The sequence below is a fragment of the Nyctibius grandis genome, chromosome 2, assembly GCF_013368605.1.
Source record: "Nyctibius grandis isolate bNycGra1 chromosome 2, bNycGra1.pri, whole genome shotgun sequence".
Taxonomy (NCBI): Eukaryota; Metazoa; Chordata; class Aves; order Nyctibiiformes; family Nyctibiidae; genus Nyctibius; species Nyctibius grandis.
This window is the reverse complement of record NC_090659.1, coordinates 21,370,606-21,392,831: the sequence shown is the minus strand read 5'-3', so window position 1 is coordinate 21,392,831 and position 22,226 is coordinate 21,370,606. Positions and strand designations below refer to the sequence as shown.

Here is a 22,226-nt window from a genome sequence, read left to right as displayed (position 1 = left end):
CAGATGGCTTTTGGAGCTATCACACTGTAGGCAGTCTGCAGGTAGTACATAAAATGCATTAAAAACTTCATACGGGGATTTTGTGACTGATCTGTTGCCCTTAAACTAAAGGCCTCAGATTTTTTTCTTCATGGAGAATAGACTCCCATGAGAACTTCTGGGGCAGCACTCATCCTGCTCTTCAGTGAGCTCTGGGGCATAACTCATTTGGCAATACTTCTATCTTCATAAAAACAATAGCTACCGTGTCCTTAAAAGACCAACTAATAATCACACCTTTGTTCTGTGCTGATAAGCAATTTCTAAAACCACACGTATTATTTATGTCCAACGTCTTTTGACTCAAGGCTTCCCTGAACACAAACTGTACCAGGGGAAGCCAATGTAAAGCTCAGTTAGCTAAGCCACTTCAGCATTGTCTTGCTGACTCCTGATTAAGAATTAACATGCCTGTTACTGATTTATCATTACTAATGACAGGTTTACAGGCAATTGTTTCCAGCTCCTTCAGCTTCTCACAGCAAGAGGAAGACGGCAGCAATCTCCTCCTGCAGAGCACAGCATTGTGCACACCCTGCCCTGCAGGAAAGGTGGGGCAAGGCCTGGGAGCCCCCCCCCCCCCCCGCGGTTTTTGTGCTGGCTGGCAGAACATGGTGGAGAAAGAGCTGCATGGTTATCACCTGTGGGTGACCCAGCCCCACCTCACTCCAAGCCCCTGCAGCTAGCTGCCCCATAGCTTGGGGCTGTCCCAGGTGCCCTGCCCCACCCCCAGGCTACCTCTGCTGCCACCCAGCTCCACCTCTCCAGCTTGAAGTGCTGCAGCAACCTTTCAAGATCAAGCATTTGAAATGCAATAACCAGCATTTAAAATGGGAAAACAAGTTTGGTGCTCTCCCTGTCACTGCTTCCTCTACTTGTGATTTTTGTTTTGGTTTCCATCATAATTATGTATTTCAGTCCTGTCCTGCAATAGTATTGTAACATTTACAGCTCATTTCCTCTACTACTTGTAGAGCACTTAATCCAGGTTTTTAATAAGGAAACTTCTGGGTATACAACAAATGAACTGGAAGTCCTGAGGAATAGTTTGCTGTATCAGTTCTGTAGTTTATTTTATCTTCATATAGTCCAAACACCACACATTCCAGCTACAAACTTAGCTGCAGAAAATGAAAGAGTATTTTCAAACATTATACATTTTTAGTATCAGAATAAGCCAGTTGGATGAACACAAATCAGAAAGTAATCATTTATTGACATACATATTAATTAAGCCAATTAATTAAGCTTTTCTATTAATGGTATATCACTGCTATTTTTTTTTTTTCACTTAATTCCATTTTGCACTACTAATAAGGAATCTCTATACAGCAGTGATGATTCCATTCTGGTCTAATTAGTCCACCCCCAAAGCAGTCAGACTGTTGATCTCAGAACAACTCTCTCCCCCGTTAAGAAACCCCGTACAACCTCAAGAAGCAACTATGGTGCCTAGAGAGAGATCTGTTGTGCTGAGAAAGCGTAAGGCATCTGTTTCCTCATCCCAACTCCATGTCAGAGATCTCTCTCAGGGGAGTGGGAGAAGGGCTGGCAATGATTTAATGAAGAGTAAACAAGGTCAGACACCTCTACATTAGGGCAACACCAAGTTAGCCTGTATCATCCAGGCTGGAAGACCCACAAATCAGATTGCAGGCTACACAGCCAATGCTGTGAGCAGGCTAACAGCAACTGTTGGGAAGTGTAGCCTAGTGTAGACTTAATCCCAGAGAAGTATCATAACTACAACCCTCATTGTAATGATAAAGGACCCTGCTGCTGCTGTGGACAGGATGAGCCGGCCCTGGGTAAATGCCCCCTACCAGGGCACAGGCTAATCCACAGCCATATTACCATTCGCATGGGTCCACATACATAAGCTTACCAGGTTCGAACAGTTTTGTTACTAACAAACTGGCCCTGAGGACCATCAGCATCAGAAGGCAAAAGCGCCAAATAAACTGGGGTCTCAGCCCCTTCATCTGGCGATTTAGTGGCGTGAGGGCCTGCCATGTCTGTTCTCACCCATCCAGGACAGCAGGCATTGAGAAGGATGTGGTCACCTTTTCTTTTCTCATTTAACATTCGGGCTTGAATCCTGGACAAGACTGTGACACCAATTTTGGATACCCCATAGGCAGTATTTGGCCAGCCCTCTTTCTCGTGCACACTTTTCTTGGTATCTTCCACAAATTTGGTCATAAGCTCCACTAACTCATCCTCAGTGATCGCGTCGCTGCGAAACTTCTGCTGTAGTTCTCGGCTGCAGTTTCCCAGAGCTGAGCTACTTACCATACTAGAGACATTCACCACTCTACCTGGTAAAATAGAATAAATACTGATTACTTTTATACACACTAAACAAGCCCAGACACTGAAGTGGGTTTGCTCTACAGTTATGTATTCACTCCTTAGGTGAATACCTATGAAATATTCTGCGTGGGCTATTCTGCAGAGCTTCTGGAAGATCACAGTTAACTCAGTGTCAACTGTTTCCAGTGAATTCCATTACAGAGGGTAGTTTAAGGTGTGAAACTGCAAAAGCTCTCTATCAGATTTCAGGTATGCTTCCAGGAAATAGCCTGTTACAATCTGTAGGCTTACTGACAGTAGTAAGTGGTTTTCTCAGTAATGGAAGCCAGACTTCATTCTTGAAGTTCTGGTGGAAAACATTCTCACTTCTGCAACAGCTTGAGTACAAGTGTCATGAGAACATACCTCAAAAGCCAGAATAATACAGAATTCAACAAAAACAATCTAGTTCTTAATGCAGTGAGACGATCAGCTTGTTTACAGAATATCTGAAGATTTACAAATCCCAGCATGTAACACTGCAGTAAGCTATTTATCTCCCAGCACTTCAGTACAGAGGAATGAGTCAGCTGAATTCACTCATCTTCCCCAAAACTATGTTACACTGTTTCTCTCTCTCCCTAGTTCCCAGCCATTCATGCAATGAACTTGGGAATGAACATGAGGAGTTAATCTTAAAAGCCACAGAAATTAATCCTTTCTGTTAACGACTTCATTAACACACTCATCCTTCACCCTTAGTACAAAAGGAGTAAATTGCAATTTTGGCACTGTTTACTCTCTCCCCTACTGGCCCCCAAAATTCCTTTCCTTTCTCCCTAGGGGCTAACAGTTCCCGACTTCTCTCTCATCTACTTGACTTCTTTTCTCTTAAAAACCTAGATGTATTTAAATGTCAGTATAGACTACATTTCATTTATAGCAGCAAGCACTTATCCAAATATCCATAAAAACATCCAGTGATCACAAGTCTTGAAAAGAATTGTATTAAAAAAACCCCTTAGATTTGGTGCGTGTATTGAATCCAAATACTCTCCTTTCAAATCATCCATCATATGCCAGTAGCATTCCAAGGCACTTCCAGTGCTCCCAGCTTTCGAGAACAGGAGCATTCTGTGCAGGACAACCTATACTTGTTGGATGACTAACTGCATGTTGCTAACACCTCTTCATTGTCGATGCATCTATCTTCTTTGACCCTGGTCTCCTCCATTCTATTTTTGGTAAAGTGTTTTCTTCCAGTTCCTCCCAACATCACCAAATCACAGTAACTTAATGTACATCTTCAAGTGCCATTTATAACTACATCACTAGACACTTAAACATATAGCAAAGGCTGTGATCTAGACAGAGACAGACCAACAGCCTGTTGAGAAGGTTTCTTCAGCAGTAGCAAGAACAGGTATGTCACATCAAACACTGTTTTTAGGTACTTCCTTATCCTAGGAAGTACCTAACAGCTCCTTTCTGAAGCAATAGCAGTTTATGTAGACAGATATCATGGACAGAACATGGGTAAATTCTTGATGTCTTCTTGAGGGCACCACGGGAATTCCACTTCAGTCCCTAACAGAAGAATGTGACTGGCTTGAAAGCAGATTTAAATATACACAGCATAGATATTTTAGAGGTCAAGAAAGGCCATCTGTTCTCTTACCTAAAGTACAGCAAGGTACACTCCTCTTCCTATGGGGCAGTGTGCTTCTGAGACAGGACAGGATTTTCCTATTTAATGAGGACCAAAATTCATATAAAACTATTTCTCTACTTGCTACATTACACTTACCATAAGGCTTCAAAAGAGGCAACAATTCTGTGCAAACATTCCTGGTTCCAAAAAAGTTTGTCTTCAGTGTAACCTCTGCTTGGACCGCAAATGGAGTTGTGTCATGAACTTTTCAGAAGAGGTGGTAGGGAAAAACAAAAAAAACACCATAGATTTGTACTGCTGTTTGACAGGAAGTTATCAAACTACCAAAATCCAAAAGTTTATCTTAGTTCCTTTTTTTTTTTTTCTAATGCTTAGGAAAAAGGCATATGATCAATTAAAATACATAAGAACCAAAAGCTACATCACTAACACTCACATTCTTATTAATGAAAAGACCCAGCTCTGCAATATTATATTAATAATTAACTAATTATGTTTTCACCTCTTCTAGATGAAGGTTTTAGCTTTGCCTCAGGACAGCTAGTTGTATCACTCTGCAAAGTCATTTGCCAATCCACGGGCCATTTCTCTTTTTGCCTTTTATATGGAAGAGAGGAGCAAAGACTGCTCTCACAGGCTGTGCTGCCCAAGCTGCTCACTAACCTGCCTGTACTTACACCCAGTGCTCAGTATGGCTGCCACCACCACAGGCAAGTGAACATTGAAGTGCCCTCTCCTCTTAAATGCATAGTAGCACAGCACTCTGCCACCGTCCTGAAATAGCAGGGGAGGGGGCAGAGGGGAAATCAGAGGGAAAGATCCTCAATCTTGGATGCAATGTTGGGAAAGGCATGCCAAGGGGAGCACGGCACTGCACCAACATTGCTCCCTACACACCTTTCTGATCTGGGCCAGCCACGCTGCTGGGGACCTCAGCCTCAGCCCCAAGATCCTGTTACTCTTAGGGTTAGGGTCAGGGTTACAGTTCAGAGAGACACAAAGCCTGCAGCTCCAGGGATACTCTCTGAACCCTAACCCTTAAGACTACCACCCTGGTACTAACATCCAACATGGCAAACAACTGCTTCTATATCCTGACTCTTATGTTTTCATGTCTTGGGTTCTTAGCTGGGACTTAAACGTCAGAGCAGTGCTGAATTGCAACAAACAGTGTAAAAGCTTCTATAAAGAATGCAGGGGCAAGATTTGGTGCAGTCTGAAAAAAAACAAAAAACCCCACCAACCCCAATACTGATAAATACTTGTGTCATAAATCACTCCCTGAACTGACAGATCTGTGCGAACACAAGCAAAAGAGTGGGAATTAGCGGCTACAAAAGGGAACTGACTTGAGTAAGCATAAGCAGACCATGGAACTGCACTGTAATGCAGATTTCGTCGACAGAATTGACAGCCACCATAAGAAGTGGGGTAGGATGTGCCATCAGCTGACAATTTGGCTCAGCAGTACGCCACATGCTATGTGTCCTCCACTTTGAGGGGGAAGTAAGAGTTAAAGTAACAGCATTCCTCCTCTGCTGCTACAGGCTCTATCCCTGCAGTGATGAAGGCCACCTACATAGACTGGGCAGGTCTTCACCTGACTTCATGGCCCAGACATATGTAAACTCAAAAGAGAAGCAGTAACAGGTCATTTAGTATTTAATGGAGTTGTGGTTTTATGGCTAAACACAGCTTCAATGGCTCACTTACTCATACTCTCGAGCAATGGGCACCAATAGCATCAAGTTTTGCAAATCGCTTCCTTGCGTTTAAATCCGAGACACGAAGCCAGACCATAACCTATTGCCAAGAGTTATGACAGTGGGAGAAGAAAAGAAACTAAAAACCTACACAACTCCAAACTCCTACTTCCATACCCACCTTGCAACACAGAAGCTTCCCTACACTCCAAAACCCACTCATTTATCTAACAAGATGAATTACTTGTAACATCCGATAGATACACGCTCCCTTGATTTAACAAGCATTACTAGAAAGACTGCTCTCACAGAAGCTCATCCAGCAGGCAACTCATAATCATTTCATACATGAACAGTTTTTGCTGGACTAAGGACTTTGCTAGACTATCTGTAGTGCAGCACAAAAACTGAACAATAAATTTAATGCTACATCTAATCTTTGATAGCAATAAGACACAGTACTACAATAAAGAAAGGGAAACATAAATTCTGCAATGCTAGCAGAAGCCTGGTGAGGCAAGAAGCAAGCTTGGGTAGAAATGCCAATCTCAGAAGCAAGAATTAAAGCCAAAATATGAGATAAGAATCACAGCAGGTTCTTACACAGGTGTTAAATCCTCTAGCCTCTGTGCTAGATACTCGCACAACAACAGTTACAACTGGCTCCTCTATCACATTTCTTAATTGTATGACCTACTGCTGACTCATAGTAAGTTGTCAGCTTGAAGAAAGTCTAGGCTAAACATCTGGAAGCAACTTCTGAATAAAAAAAATAACCTATGATGTAGTAACAAAGTAGCAAGAACTCCACTGGTCACACTGTTTTACCTATTTATCTGTTCAGTGGCTCCATGATAATAAATCTAAGATCTCTCACAGATGAGCTCTAGCAAACCTTGCTGCAGCAATTTGAGGAACTTATTTCACCTGTCCAGGTACCCACCTTGATGGAGGCTACAGCTGCTGCAAAGTCAGCAACAAGAAACACACACTGCACTTCAATTGCTGTAGTTGCAGCCCAGTCTTGCTCAAACTCACTGTCACTAACAGGTTGAGCTAAGGCCCTGATTATGAACTGAAGGAATACTGGTCTGAATACCTGCACGCTTTATAAATGATAAGCATAGACAGAAATACAATCTTTTAACTGTTGCTGCAAGGTTTTAACACCTCTCTATCTTGAGTACATCCTGAAGCTCAGACAAGTATATTGAGTTGCCTCCTATTAAGCTGATCTTGAACACAAGCAATCTTCCTGCAAGGTACCATGCGAAATATATAGTGACTTCACTTCAGAACATCACTGCTGCAATCCCACTTCACGAGAAGCTCCATGAAGGAAGCAGCAGGTGAGGTTTGATCCATACTACCTGACAGGCCTCCTTAACTCATGTTGTGAGCAGATGAGTCAGCACAACACTGTGCTTGAACAGTTACATGTCCTAATGGGAGATCAGGTAAAGAGATTCAAAAAAAATACCAGAAAATATGGAAAGAACAAGTTTGTACTGACAGGGAAATGAACTAGTAGTCATGCTTATGATTTGCTCTACCTGGAGCTAACATGATTCCCAATTTGCTTTTATAAACACCTACAAGGAGAATGCATTCTTCTACCTTACAACTGCTCTGTCTCCCTCACTTTCCCTACCTTCCTGTCCACTAGAAGACGAAAGGTTAAATTCTTGCTCAGCACAGCAAGATTTAGGTTAACTGTTTTATAGGTAACTGAATGGCCTGAGAAAGTTAAACGTAAGTAAAGAAGACAAAATCACCCAGGGCCAAAGGTTCTTTTTTATCAACTAAAATTCTTCAGCAGGTAATGCAGAGAATAAAGTATGAGGCTTGCTGAAGAGAGAAAACACGTGTCCCTGAGGAACATGGCTGATATTCACATAGCTGATGGGCTCCCATGGGCCTGGTGAAACTCACAGGCACTGAGGCAATAAACCAACACACACACACACTGTGTGCCTCAAGTATTTTCATGCTCTGTGTGTGACGCAAATACAATACTCCAGGGAAGCATCTTTACATGCACAGTTGTCCCAACAGATGCTAGAGGAAGAGCTATTTCACATTGCTCTCTCATCATGCTTAAGAAGGTAGGCAGCTTGCCCAGCCAAAAAAGCAGCATGCCACTGGCACACAAGTCCTATATAAGAAGCTTTGTAAAATCCTTGATGCATCTACTATCCTTCTCCACATGGCTTTGTAGCACGTAGGACAGTCCCAGACAGTCCACTTCCTACCTTTGAAAGCAATCCCTGCATTGTTAACCAGCACATTCAGCCCTCCATATTTCTCCTTTAGAAAGTCCCGGAGAGCTCTGATGCTCTGCAGATCATCGATATCCAGCTGATGGAAGAGTGCACGCAGCCCTTCCTCCTGGAGCTTTGCCACTGCTTCCTGGCCGCGGCCGGGGTCTCGGGCTGTCAGGTACACATCCCCGGGGAACTGCTTGCATAGAGCCCGCACAATTGCGAATCCGATCCCTTTGTTGGACCCAGTCACCACAGCCACCGGCACGTTGGACATTGTCCTCTCTAGATGTATGCCAAAGCAACAGTAGCTGCAAACAGCAAAGACAAAAATTTCACACTTGGATGGATAAAGATGGCTGTCTGAAAATGGATGAGTGTTTTTTCTTTTAAGTCCTATTTAGAATTCCACTTAGAATTACGCAAGACTACATCAGAGTGCACACTAGGCTGTAACTTACTAAAGTAGCATGAGGTATTTGCAAAGAAATACACACTTGGTGTTAATGCTTTGAAGAAAGCCCAACCAGTGATTGGGGGGAAAAAAAAAGTAAGTCAATGACTAATCTTTAGTACTAAACTAACTTTTGATGAGAGTAAGCTCTTCTGCACACACACCTCACAGGAATACCCCTTCCTTCTTTTGAGGATATTCAACTGGTTCAGTTCAAGCAGTGATGCAGTCAAAGCTGAAGAACTAGGGCTAAAAAAAAGGGGAGGAGTGGCTTAATCTTCAAGTGCCAGGCCGGAGAATCAATTCTAGTAGTTTTAGAGAGAAACAGTGGACCACAGACTGACTACAAACAATGTTTTTTCCATGTTAACACACCAGTCAGCTCTAGATACAAAGCCTGCTTGCTGTTTTTCTCGCAGACACAGCACGTTTAAAGAGGCCGTATTTCCCCCATCAAAGCGAGTTTAAAACGCTGGTTTTGTTCACTTTTGACTTAATTGCCATTTCTCTTCCAAATTAGCTTGTAACTAACCACGAGCAGATATCTAGCAATGATGAAATCTTAACCAGCTCCTAAAAGCCCGCCCAGCTACTGACTGACTCCACCAGGGCCGCGGGCCACCCTCCCGGTTCGCCATCAAGGTCCCACCTCGCTGCAAAGGGGCACATTTTACAACCTACCACCTCCTCGGGACGGGCAAAGCAAACCTGCGAGCCGCAATGAAGCCTGACTCCTCGGGGCACTCCCTGCTCCCCGCGGGGCGGCCGCTACGCGCCCCGCCGCGCCCCGCGGAGGGGCTGAACGCAGCGAGGAGCTGCGGGGCGAGCCCGGAGGGGCAGCCGGCACTCCCTCACCCACCTCCGGCACTCCGTACCTTCCCCTTCGCTCCTCAGCTCTGCGCGGCGATGAGGCGATGACGAGCTGGCGCCGTCCCACGGACGCTCACACACCCCAGGGCGGAGGCGAGCGCACGTAAGATGGCGGCGGGGCAGCCCCGCCTCCCGCGGCTGCCAGAGGCGGTGCGACCGGGTGGGGGCTGGAAGCGGCGGTGGGAGAGTGGCGGTGCCTGCGGCCTCTCCGGCAGGTGGGGCGGCGGCAGGAGGGCGGCTGTGAGGCGGCGGGGGGCGCCGGGCAGCGCCCCCACCTCTGTCCTCTTCCCCCCGCCGGGAATCGGGAGCCGGAGCCGCTGTTGGGCGGCCGAGGGGAGGCGGGAGTTCTCGTTACCCTCTTCGGTCTCCACTACCTTAAAACGTGAGGGGGCCATAGGCGCTCCCAAGCGGCGTTCGCTTCGCTCGGGCGGTTGGAGGGTTTGTCTGTCAGAGCAGGAGCGGGACAGAGGCCCGGCCGTGCGGCGGGGAGGCGCCGGGGCGTCAGGGGTTATGGCCGTGCCGTGGCCGAGGTGGTGTTTGGAGATAAAGGCTTCCCCCCCTCCCTCACCCCTGTCGCCCACGGTCGTTCGGGGGTTTGCTTGTGGTACATTTTTTAAACTTTCAAGAGGCAGCTTATTAAACAGGCAGTGCTCTTATTTCTCTTATTGAGATAAAAGAAACGTGCCATATTTGAAAGGGACTTTAAATATTTTTAAGTGACTTTTTTTTTGTTTGTTTGTTTTAATTCAGGCTGTCTAAATAAGGCAAAATCTGTAATATGAAGAAAAGCAGAGGCCGGACAGGTCGAAAGAGAAGAAGAAAACACTTGCGGAGTTTTACGGATGGAGGTACTACCCCTGGAAGTACTGCTAAATAACAAAATAACCAATTGTTTGTCAAGGTGTCATTTTATGGTGTGTATTTGTCAAACACCTTTGTGCTTTGAAAATAACATTCATAAATGTTAGCTTTTTCTATGCAAATATTCTAGCATTAGTTTACAGTCCCAAGCAGAGCATGGTGAATATTGTGAGCTCTCTTTTCTGGCTAATGGCAAGTACTACATTATTCTTAAATTCCTTGACCCTTGAATATGCTGGATAACTCCTACAGTTCTGAGAGCTCCCAGCGCCCAGACGCCCAGAACTTAGTAGGCTAGTTCAAGGGGAGCCTTTCTTGCTATTTTCTTATGCTATACTAAAATGTTCAAAACACAGTTTTTCTGACTATACAGTAAAATTTTTCAAATTCTTTTATTTTCCAATAGAGTGCTATTTTCTAGCATTAATCCCCTCTTTTCTATTTTTAGTCAATTGCAGTCACAAGCTGGAATACATTAAACTTAAGAAGTGGCTGAAAGACAGAGGATTTGAAGACAGTAATTTAAGGCCAGCAGAGTTCTGGGGTAATTTTTCAATTATTTATTGGTGGTACAAATTTCCGATTCTTCTAAGAATGTTAGATTCCTGCTTTCATTTTGAATCACACGCCTGGCTGGCATCAAGAAAAAAGCCAGTTACCGTTTGTCATTTAAGGACTTCTGGCAAATTCACATGAATGTCATTTAACATAAACAAGTAGATGTGGAGGCCTGAAGTAGTGTAAACTGTTTCTTATATAAAGTTGATCTAGTGTAAAACTCTTGCATGGGAATACTCTGGTATGCTGCAAAACGTGCACATCTATGCTGAATTCCTTGTAGAAATTGAGATTTGCACAGATTTAAAGAAGAAAGGAATATCTCTTTAAGCGTTTCCAGTATCTGAACCTAACCTTGTTATCATTTCTTCACCTTTTTTTCCCCATGCAAGTTCAGCAGATCTAGTGATACCCATAAGTAAATGATTTTAGAGCTGGGATTCATTTAGTATTGTTTACATTACAGGTATATACTTGTATTTTTTCTCTTTAAGTAGATTATGTTTCAAAAACTTTTGCAATATTAAAGAGAGAGTAGAGAGAATAGTATGAATCAGAGAAGAATATTGTGAATAGAAATTGTAAAGTTTAGTTAAAACTCTGAAACCAAGAACAGCAGCCAGTGATGAAAGATGTGTTTAAAGAAAAAATTAGGAAAAAGGAGTTGAGTATTTGCTAGAACTGGACAGCAAGTGTTGCGGGGGATGCAGGGAAAGGGCTTTCACAGGGTCCTGAAAAGTAAAAAGAGGATCAGAGAACAAAGAAATGAGGTGTATATCTGGAACAATCCATAATTGGCTTTTATGATTTGTAAGAGATAATGTATGTTCTTTTAGAGCTTTTCCTTGCTGGCCTGTTAATTTATTGCAGCTTAGCAGTCTTCTGTATTTGACATATATACATGTATTTAAGCATCCTCTTTGTTCCTGCTTCAGATACAGGAAGAGGACTGATGACAACAAAAGGTCTTCAGGTTAGTAATGTTGATTCTAATGCCAGAGCTCCTCAGGTTCTTTTGAGATGTAATGACTTCTGCAACAAGCAAAGCTCAAAATTCTAGACAAGGTCTTCACAGTCCCTGTTGTGAACGTAATTTCTGGCCTAATACCAGAATTTGCAGTGTTGACATACCTGTAAGATGATGTCCTGTGTACCCTGAGGACTCGTTAGATGAAGACATTCCTGTACTCATTTACAGAGATGTAGTATGTAGTCTCGTGTTTCAATTTAAGGTAATCAGTGGGTAACTGAAACCAGAAAGAGCAGGCCCCTTCCTTCCTGTATGCCTTCTCCCTCAGGCACTGGGTCCCACAACTTCCTTTGCACTGGCTGTAGCAGTCTTCCCCACTCGTGTGGTAAGTTGCATCAGGAAGCTAAACTAACAGACTCTTTTCAAAAAAATTATCAGCTTTAATAGCTTTGCTCCTTGAAATCTCCAACCTTGGTCAGACCAGTGCTGGTACAAAGGGAGGAATGGCATATCAGGGAGGGGGATGGGGCTTTAAGAAGCATGGGGCTTTAGATTATTTTAGCCATAATGTCAAACCACAGCATTAACCTCACTTTCATCGCCCTCTTCCTTGTTGGTAGACCAGCTAATAGAAACAGACTTTCTCAGACATTCCCAGCAGAAAAGGGGAATGATAGGAAGAATACCTTGCCCTTCAGTTATTGGCACAGAAAGACGGAACTCTAACTGAAAAGTACCTCTCAGAAAACGGGCTTGATGGAGAAGTTTCCTAACTGGTATGAGAACAGTATATCAAATAATGGGGGATCAGACCAAGAACCTTTTGCAAAATAGAGAGTATAGCAAGAAGTAGGAAGGAGATGCAGTGGAGAAGTCATGTGTAGAGAAGAGTGTATGTTCTCGTGCTGGCTCAGAGTTAGAGCCAGCAGTTGAAGCCAGAGGCTCAGGTTGTCCACAACGCTGGGAGTCTGCAGTAAGTGAAATGGGCTTGAGCAAGATAGGGAAACTCAGGAGAGGAATGGGAAGGGGAGAGTATTGACTTGATTCATGTCCTCTCCCTACAGGCATGGACGCATATGGCTCAAGCCAGGCATGAAAGCTAATTTACACACACAGCAGCTTGGCAAACAAGGTCATGATAGACATGACCTAAAATATCCCTACCCCATACGGCTATGTTGATAGAAGTTCAGGTATTTGTGAGATCTAATCTAAAATGTATCTAAGTATAAAGGAAGTGAGTAGCCAGGCACCAAAGTTGCTGTGAACAACTGACTTTCTGCAGGTGACAGTTCCTACTGACTGCAGTTGTTCTACTTCCCTGGACTATGACTCTCTTAAAACCATGCCAGTTTCCATCAAGTTCAACATCACATTTGTTTGCTTCCTGACATTTTAGTGTTCTCTGGGGAATGTCTCTCTTTTCAGAAATCGCATAGTAGATGAGCCATTTACACTTGACCTTTACTATTCTTTGTGTGTGTGGTTTTTTTTTTTTTTTTTCTCTCCCTCAAAGGCAGGGGATCTGATTATTTCATTGCCTGAGAAATGCTTACTCACCACAGGCACTGTCCTTAGTAGCTGCTTGGGAGAATACATTATGAAGTAAGTGAAAAGTGACACTTTATGGGCAAGCTGGCCTTTACTGTGGATTGCACATTAGCAGATTAATCATCTTAAGTGGTGGTAGGGCTTTAAACTGCATATGCTAACTTGTATGGGTATTTCTTCTGGACTTTTATGCATGTGGAATGCTCAAATAAGTAAAGTTTGGACACAGAGAATCCCATTTTAGCTAGGCAGAGTTGGAGGGATGGTACAGGCTTGAACTTGACCTGCCTCTAGAGCCAGCTTGGACGTAAATGTCAGTTATGAATGGTTTCTTGGGAATTTGTGAATATGCTTCAATAGGAGGAGGAGGATAAAATGGGGTTGCAAAGCAGTCACATGAACATGGCCTTTTAGAAAATTCAGAGCAAAGACCTATGACAAACCTTGAGTACTTGTTGTGTATCCTAAAAAAAACCAACCACCCCCAAAAAAACCAACCCAAGAGGTGAGCCTGAAGTTGTTACTACAAACCAGCTTTTATAGTCCCTTTGAAATCATCAAAAGGACTTGGAGATGAACTACAAAGAAGTTTATAATAGAAGCTATTTATAACATTTAAGAGAACTAGAACAGAGATAAAATACTGCTGCATCCATTTCCTGTCTCACCTCTGTGTATCTGCTATGTTGGTATTTTTATTTTATTTTCTAATAGATGGAAGCCTCCTGTATCTCCTTTGATAGCACTCTGCACATTTTTAATAGCAGAGAAGCATGCTGGTGAGAAGTCTCTGTGGAAGCCATATCTTGATGTTTTACCCAAGACGTACGCTTGTCCTGTTTGTTTGGAGCGCGATGTAGTAAGCCTTCTTCCTGAACCATTAAGAAGGAAGGCTCAGGAGCAGAGAACGATGGTGCATGAGTTGTACATGTCTTCCAAGGCTTTTTTCTCTTCCCTGCAGCCTTTGTTTGCTGAGAATACAGGAACTGTTTTTAGCTACAGTGCTCTAGAGTGGGCTTGGTGCACTATTAATACCAGGACAATATACATGAAACATTCACAGAGGGAATGTTTTTCTCGTGAGCCAGATGTTTATGCATTGGCACCATATTTAGATTTGCTAAACCACAATCCAAATGTTCAGGTAAGAAACTAAAAATAGATCACTTAGTTTTTTTGTTTGTGAATGCACTATGTCAATACAGTATGCATTTATGTGATGGATTAGGAGTGTCTGGAGGTCAGTGAGAGATCTCATAGTGGGGAAATTGTCCACTGAAGACACGCGCAGGCTGAGCACTCATGGTTTATATATACCCTGGAGCTTGTTATTCAGCCCAAGGCAGTTGAATAAAGATGATGCAAATGTTTCAGTTTATGTAGCAAAGCAAAGGTACAGGGAGAACCCACGATGGCTGTGTGAGATTTGTGTCTGGGGTAGCTATTGGGAAGAGCCACTTGTAAATATAACCCTACTCTGCTCTCCCAAAAGGCTCAGCTCCTGAGACAAATCTCGAGTTACGTGGTCCCTGTATTACTTCACCTCTGGCTGAAGCTTCTGGGCAGCCATAGGAAAGTGTATAGAGCAGTTCCACCTTATGTCAGGGACTATGTGCCAACGTAGAGCTGGGATAGCACAGAAGAGGCTAACTGTGCATGAAGCCATCTTTATTTGTGGATTTGGGGCCTCCGTAATAAGTCTACATGGTGGGTGGCACATCCTGAGGACTAAGGTTTTGATGTTTGTTCTTCTTTATACTAGTATTTGTAGAGTAATCCTGGTGTGGAATTGTCCAAATGGGTTGCCTTTTCAGACGTCTGCAACACTGTCTGTTTTGTTCCAGTGTTAGAGAAGCGTTCAATACTCTTGCGTTTTAATATTCAAGGTCTGATTCCTTTTTCACCCTGTCTTCCTGCCAAGAGTAAAACCTTTTATTTTTAACTTCTCAAAGGTAAAGGCTGCATTTAATGAGCAGACAAGAAGCTATGAAATTTGGACAAATTCACAGTGCAAAAAATACGAAGAAGTATTTATCTGCTATGGGCCTCATGATAATCAGCGACTGCTACTAGAATATGGATTTGTTGCCATTGATAACCCTCACAGCAGTGTTTGTGTCTCATCAGGTTGGATTTATAGATTGTCTTGACATTGAAAGGTACAATAATAGAGAGCAGAGCATCTGAGCTTATTAATGCTGTCTGTCTTCAACAGGAGATGTGGGTAAAAAGGGATAACTAAAGGATAGTGAAGAAGTTCATGCACTTGCATATATATATATATGCACAGTGCACAATATGCACAATGAGTATTAAGGCAGTATGATTTTTTTCTTAATACTATCAAAATATTTGTATGTATTTCCAAGAAGTGGAATAGGCTTTGATACCAGTTTGAACTGCATAGAATTTAAGGACTGGAATTTTAAAATTGGAAGCGTTCTGGGGTAACTTGTCCTTTTGTAAAATTGCAATTCTTATCAGCATGTATGTAGAGCTTCCAACTGGATGTCTTAGATTGTACCATTGACTTCAGGATTTAAATCCTGATCCCCACAAACTGAAGTTGCTGAGAGTGGTTCATAACTTCAGTTTGAGTCAGGATTTCCATTATAAGGGTACAATCTTGGAGATTGCTGATAGCTTTTGAGAAGTACATTTTTGATTATGTTAAAGTTCACCAAAATGTAGCAGGTTTTGGTCTTTGTCCTGTAGGTACTTGAAAAATATGGTTGAAATGTCATTTCAGAATGGAGGATTGAAGTTTCTTCTACATACCATTTATTTAAATATCTAAAATGTGTTTTTATGCAGATACTCTCCTCAGATATTTTCCACCACTGGACAAGCAGAGAAATGCAAAACTTTCCATCCTAAAGGATCATGATTTCTTAGAGTAGGTATCGGGAATGTTTTTGTTTCCCTGTGAGCTTTCTTTTCAATTTTTCTGGGAGTCAAATTTTTCTTCTAGCATCAAAATCCAGCATAAAATAATTATTTATTTTTTTAACAAACTGATTTGCTTGCTGTTTGTGAGAGAATGTAGAAGTGGTAAACACCAGTATGAAAGCTTGAGATAGGTTTCAAGGTCCAGGCTGTTTCCTAGCCGTGGATAGCAGCAGAGTAAGGGAAGTCAAGGAGTCCGCTAGTTCTGATGACCAGATCTTCCCTTGCTGACACTTGTCGGGAAGAAAACTATCATGCTGTAAAAGATCACCTATACTTTCTGCATCTCATCACTTCTGACTTTTTAGAAACCTGACCTTTGGACCGGATGGACCATCCTGGAGACTCCTCACAGCCCTCAAGTTGTTAAGTCTTGGAGCAGATGAATTGTAAGTTTCAGTACTTTTTGAATTTGCTTACAAATACCTTAGGGGTGGGTGTCAAGGGGATGGGGCCAGACTCTTCTCAGTGGTACCCAGTGACAGGACAAGGGGCAGTGGGCACAAACTGAAACATGGAAAGTTCCATCTCAGTATGAGGAGAAATTTCTTTACTTTGAGGGTGACAGAGCACTGGAACAGGCTGCCCAGGGAGGTTGTGGAGTCTCCTTCTCTGGAGATATTCAAGACCTGTCTGGACGCAACCCTGTGCAACATGCTCTAGGTGAACCTGCTTTGGCAGGGGATTGGACTAGATGATCTCCAGAGGTCCCTTCCAACCCCAACCATTCTCTGATTCAGTGAATATTTAGACAATGTGCATGTGCCATTTGTCTTTATTTGATCTTTGCTGGCTGTGTATGAGACACTGGGACAATTGTTTTGGATCTCCTTTGTCTATCTCAATGACTCCAGGTGAGAATTGAAAGAAGAAAGGCAAAGAACACTATAGAATGTAAAGTCATTGCATATTTCCTGCTTTGGTCTTTTGCTTTCCTGTATTAAGCAGTAGACACACCCCATTGTTTTCCCTTTCTATTTTGAGAACCAGATATTACTTTAAGGTTCAGACTCCAGACCTTTTTCCTGTTGGTTTGATGAGACTTTTAAATGCTATTGGCCTTGCTTGATTTCTTTAAGGCATGTGTTCCACAGGCTGCTTCTGAAATTCTAGGGCCAAATAAGTCACTGAAATTCATCTCCAGTGACTGGCAGCACAGTTTTGATAATTTGATCCAAATGGCAAATTTACTTCAAACAGCATTGATAGAAAATGGTTACCTGGCTTTGCTTGTAATAGTAAATTTAAAAAAAAAAAGTTTTCTCTTGTTTGAAGCTGTTTATGCTTTGAAGAATCATTGCTGAGTGAAATAGGTTGATTATAAGAAAAAAATAAATCCCTGTGGTACTGGTTTCAAGCCCATGAAATGTGTCAGTATGTGAGGTGAGGTTAGAAGCCATGCTAAGAGGTTCTGAGTGAATAGCTTTTACTCCTCACTGGTGCTATTGAAGTTGGTGGCAGCATGGCAGAGCAGTGAAGACCAGAAGCAGTGGTCTAAGTAGAGACTGTGGCTTTGGCTTGCAGTGTAGGGATGGAGCATTGGAAGTGCTACTCTAGACTATTAAATCTCTCTTCTCTTTTGCTTGCCTTATCAGTCTCATATCTGAATGCTGTGTGCCTTTTTAATGTATACTGACCCTACTTGCCTCATGCCAGCAATGTTGTGCTTAGCATAACCATATGTTTATCATTCAGCTGGGGAATACAGCAAATGATTGTGTGTTGTTCAAACGTTTTTGTTCTAGTACCTACTGGAGGAGAACACTGCTTGGTGATGTAATTTCAGCCAGAAATGAACAGCAGGCTTTGAATATAACAGCAAAAATATGCCATTTTTTAATAGAGGAGACACAGCATGTCCTTCTCCAGGTAATTTGACTGGAAGAACAACGTAGCCCAGCTTCTTTTCTCTCCTAGCATAAATGTACAGCATTGCAATTTTCTGTGATGAGAAAAGGGTGAGGGAGGAAATTGACTACACTGGAGTGGTGTAGGATTTGTTTCCAGGGTGACTGACAGCACTGAATTGCTCAGCAGAATTCGTGGCTGCAGCAAAGAAAGGAACCGTGTTACAAAGCTTATACAAAGCCCTGTAAACAAGTGAGAAGTGTTTAACCTTTCTCTGCCTGCAGTATCAATGTGTTTGTTGAGGTTACCTCTTAAAAGAAAATGCAGGCTTGTATGAGGTGGGCACATAAGATCTTGCAGACCTGCCACAAGTGCCCTGTTACGAACAGTGAAGGCTGTGTTAATTAAAGCCAGTCAAGCCAAATGAACTACCCATGTCAGCCAGTCTCCTGTGAGGGAGGCCTACGCTCTTAGAAAAACAATCTCTCCTTCCTTTCTATATTTTGGCAAACAACATGTGTACTTAATGTCAAGTTGAATAGCTATCATGGAAAATGGTTATTAAAACCACACTTTTGCAAAAGAAACGTGTATATACACAGAGTAAGAGGTGAATCTGGTCTTGAGCAACATCTTGAGAATAGTATGGACTTAGGAGCCTGATATCAGGTAAACATTTCCTTTACCTTCCTTTCCTTCCTCCTTGTTTTCGATCTGCTTCCTATCCACATGATGATTTTTACTTTTTTCTTCCCTTTTTGTTTTCTTTTACTATTACAGTTTATCTTGTGGAAGATTAAAAAAAATACTATTTTGACATTCCATATTCATGGAATCCCTACCACAGATGAGCTTTCCACAAAGTTTATGTTCATGTCCTATATTAAATAATCTAAATTTTTAGTAATTTCATCCCATTTGTATAAACCTCAGATTTCCCAGTTGAAGACGAACAAAGAGAACCTCAAAAACCACCTGGCTTTGGTAGAAGTGCTACGCTTGGAAGATCTGAAGATACTACAAAAATCAGCTGAGATTCTTTGTAACTTGAATATGGCAACAGTGTGACCCATCTGGAGCTGTGATAGCTGTTGCTGTTTTGATCTCATTTGCCATGGATGTGCCTAGCTCAACTGTTTTAGTGGACCTAAGCAGCAAAGAATGATGTAAAAAGTCGTTAGAATATGATTAGTTTTGTTCAGAAGGTCACACAGGACCCAGAGTCTTATTTAGTTCTTTGCTGACCTTCTTCAGTAATACGAAAGATTAGCCCAAGTGGTAGGGGGGAGCACAGGTGGCTTTCATCATGTCATCCAAATCACAGGCTGCTGTGAGCAAAACAGCTTCTGGGGTAATTTGAGCAGCCCCAGGATTGTGGGCTCCAGCTGTCCTAGACTTTACAGCTGCTTGTGTGGCTAAAGCAGATACTCCTTAGTGTGTATTTGAGCTCTGGCACTTGACAGAGAGGAAGAGGACAGAGCCACTTACATTTGCCATGTACTGATCCTTTACTTTTTCCCTGAGACCTGTACATGTCCCCAAGACTTAGCAGTTCATGTAGTGGCTGTTCGTTGCTGGAGTAATAGATGCGGACTAGAGCGCAGATCAGTCCTATTGTGACCAGCTCCAAATCATTCCCTTTGCAGTTTCAGCCCAAGTGTTTCTTGAATGTAAGGAAGTGTGATTTTCCCTCCTTTACTCTCAAAGCTTCCTGCAGACTCGCTACTTTGTGTTCTGACTCCTCCTGCAGGGCAGGAGAACTGAAAGGATGTATCACTTTGAACCCTGTTTCTTGTTTGGAAGACCACACAGACAATTCGTTCTGTTTCCGTTCAGTTCTGGTGCTCACGTCGAGAAGTGTTCCTATCCTGTCTACCACGGGATAGTCTCATGAGCTGCCTTTCAATATTAGTTCTACCTAAGTAAGGAGCTTGAGCTCTTGATGTAGTTTAGAGAGGAGAGAGACTTCTTCAAAGGGTATTTCAGGGCAGGACACTTATTTAAGCTGTATAAATGTCATTTATAATTGTGGTTGTGTTGTGATTATTTTCCATTTTGTGGGGAATCGCATTTCATAGAATATTTAATTACTATTTTTAGCATTTTTAAGAACTGTGTTTTTAAAGAGTGTTTATTTTTAAAAATGTATTGGTTCATTTTCTACAAGACCTCTATTTTTGAAATAAATGAAATTGTATATAGCAGTAAAGGCATTCTAGCTAATTACATAATTTAAAGAAAAAAATGCAACAAGTGAAAACTATTAAGTATTCAAGCTCAAATGCACTTTCAGACTTTCTTTGGTACCTCGTGAACAAGAATGTTATTGTGTAAACTTATTTGGATTTGAGGATTCCAGGAGTTTTCCCTGCTTTTTTTTCTGCATCGGTCTATTTGGGACAGGAAATGTCTTGGTACCTGGAGCTCTGAGAAGGGCCTTTCCTTCTAGAAGGATATGTTTGGTTTAGGTTCAAAAGACTGGGGGAACTGAGGAGTGTAACTGTTTGCTGTTACTCAATTTCCAAAAATAAAAGTTCTTGGTTCTGAGGTGCCATCTTCATAACCCGTTCCTAGGATTAGGAAATTCTGAAAATAAACTGTTTTCTGCCTTGTTTACTCTAATGCACTTCTTTAAAAGAGACTCTTTTGTCCTCTCGGGCTTTCTGTATTGTTCATATGGAGATGCTGACAGTGTGTGGTTACTTTACATTTCACAGCAGAGGGAAGGGTGAATGAAGAAGAGGAAGAGGAACTGAAGTGCTTTCTGGAGCTAGAAATTAATTTGTTACATCTTTTGGACCAACTTATTTCATATTTGCCTAAACTGTGGTTTTAACCCCTGCAAGTCACTTGGCACCATATTTTATACTCTGGTCAGTCCCATTCTGAAGTATCTCCTGGGATAAGATGGCTGACTGGGTTTGGGAATGTGGTCTCTACTCATCTCATAGAGTGCAATTCTCATCATCTCGCCTAATGGTCCTTCTGTACCACTGAACCTGGCTACAGCAGGAACAGCGGAGCTGAGACCCTGACCCCGTGACTGTTGCCCAGTTATTTTGATTAGGTCTGCAAAAAGGTCTACAGAAGTCATGGATGACATGAAGAGGATGGATGGTGACGGAGCATTCACAGTGCAAGAAGTAAGGGCTTTCAAAAGGAGCTTGAAGAAGTCAGGTTCAAAACGATGCGGTAACAAATCTGCTGAGGTTAATAAGGAATATGCATACAAAAGTTGACATGGGTGCAGAGCACATGTATGTGGAAGACAGTTACAAGCCAGACAAACAACTTTGGTCTTATGTAGTCCCCTGATTGCAAAATACTTGAAGGTTGGGAGGTTATTGATGGTAAATATTGTATGTGCTTGAACTGTGCTTGCTCTTTTAAGGTGTTGGTGGATACTGGTGGGAAACAGGGTACTGGGCTAGAAGAAACCTTGCTTTGAACATGTCCTGCAGTTTTGATGATTACAGTTGAACTGCTTGACCTCTTACTTTCTTTTAATAAAAACTTTTTCATTTTCTAAGAGCAGATGTGTTTCTCATTTTATAATTTTATAACGAGATGACACCATAGTTAAAGAAGATAAGGATGTTTGGTGGGTTTTTCTTGTTTGTTTTTTTTTTTTTCTTTTTTTGGAGATGGCTATTTAAAAAAAAACTTCTGTATGATGTGTCTTGCAAGATGGATGCTACTTTGGCAGAAGTTTATTTGCTTCATTCAGTATTGCACTATAGACTACAAATTTATACCAGGTGGTCTGAATATGGGCTCTACTTCTGTAACTCTTACACTCCCTGGAGGGAGTGTAGGAGGGGGATCTGGCAGTGCAGAAGAGTAGGCAGTCTGAATTGCTTGTCTGTCTCTTGCATGTAAGCACAGCAGTAAGCCCCCAGCTTTACCTTAAGCACTGCCTTAAGCACTGTAGCAAGTGTTCTGAATAGATCCATGTGTGTTTAATGTCAAAGGCAAAATCCTGCCTGAATAAACGATGGAATTGGAACTAGTGCTTTTGTAACACACATCAATAGCAGTGGATTTTTAACAAGAATAAACCAGCGTAACATGGATCATGATTTGGCATTTATGTATATAAATGCCTAGTCAGCAAAATCTTAAATTCTTTTTTGAATCAAACCTAAACTATGTGCAAGACAGGGCATCCTAAGCTGGGCTAAGAGCTAGGGTGCCTGAAGAA

The 22,226-nt window shown here is 42.2% G+C and overlaps 2 protein-coding genes across 10 annotated transcripts; one reads left to right on the top strand and one right to left on the bottom strand.

Annotated features, from left to right (window-relative positions):
* Positions 1-1,083: 1,083 nt before the first annotated feature.
* Positions 1,084-9,431, bottom strand: LOC137677754 (carbonyl reductase [NADPH] 1-like). Of its 4 annotated transcripts, none has more exons than XM_068425315.1 (4): positions 9,281-9,431; positions 7,959-8,278; positions 4,139-4,246; positions 1,084-2,357 (listed from the first exon to the last, which is right to left on the bottom strand). In XM_068425315.1, exons 2-4 carry the CDS (start codon positions 8,242-8,244, stop codon positions 1,921-1,923), a joined length of 831 nt encoding a protein of 276 aa, XP_068281416.1. In that variant the 5' UTR covers positions 8,245-8,278; positions 9,281-9,431; the 3' UTR covers positions 1,084-1,920. The 4 variants fall into 4 exon arrangements, with proteins under 4 accessions (XP_068281416.1, XP_068281414.1, XP_068281415.1 ...); XM_068425313.1 differs by having other exon boundaries at positions 9,297-9,385; XM_068425314.1 differs by lacking the exon at positions 9,281-9,431 and adding an exon at positions 9,130-9,273.
* Positions 9,408-21,556, top strand: SETD4 (SET domain containing 4). 6 transcript variants are annotated; one of them, XM_068425312.1, is made up of 12 exons: positions 9,408-9,506; positions 10,042-10,139; positions 10,601-10,696; positions 11,646-11,683; positions 13,197-13,285; positions 13,946-14,375; positions 15,184-15,358; positions 16,046-16,127; positions 16,486-16,566; positions 17,923-18,046; positions 18,806-18,869; positions 18,956-21,556. In XM_068425312.1, the coding sequence occupies exons 2-12, from the start codon at positions 10,070-10,072 to the stop codon at positions 19,057-19,059; spliced, it is 1,353 nt and encodes a 450-aa protein (XP_068281413.1). In that variant the 5' UTR covers positions 9,408-9,506; positions 10,042-10,069; the 3' UTR covers positions 19,060-21,556. The 6 variants fall into 6 exon arrangements, with proteins under 6 accessions (XP_068281413.1, XP_068281409.1, XP_068281407.1 ...); XM_068425308.1 differs by lacking the exon at positions 18,806-18,869 and having other exon boundaries at positions 20,743-21,556; XM_068425306.1 differs by lacking the exon at positions 18,806-18,869 and having other exon boundaries at positions 18,959-21,556.
* The last annotated feature ends 670 nt before the right edge of the window (positions 21,557-22,226 follow it).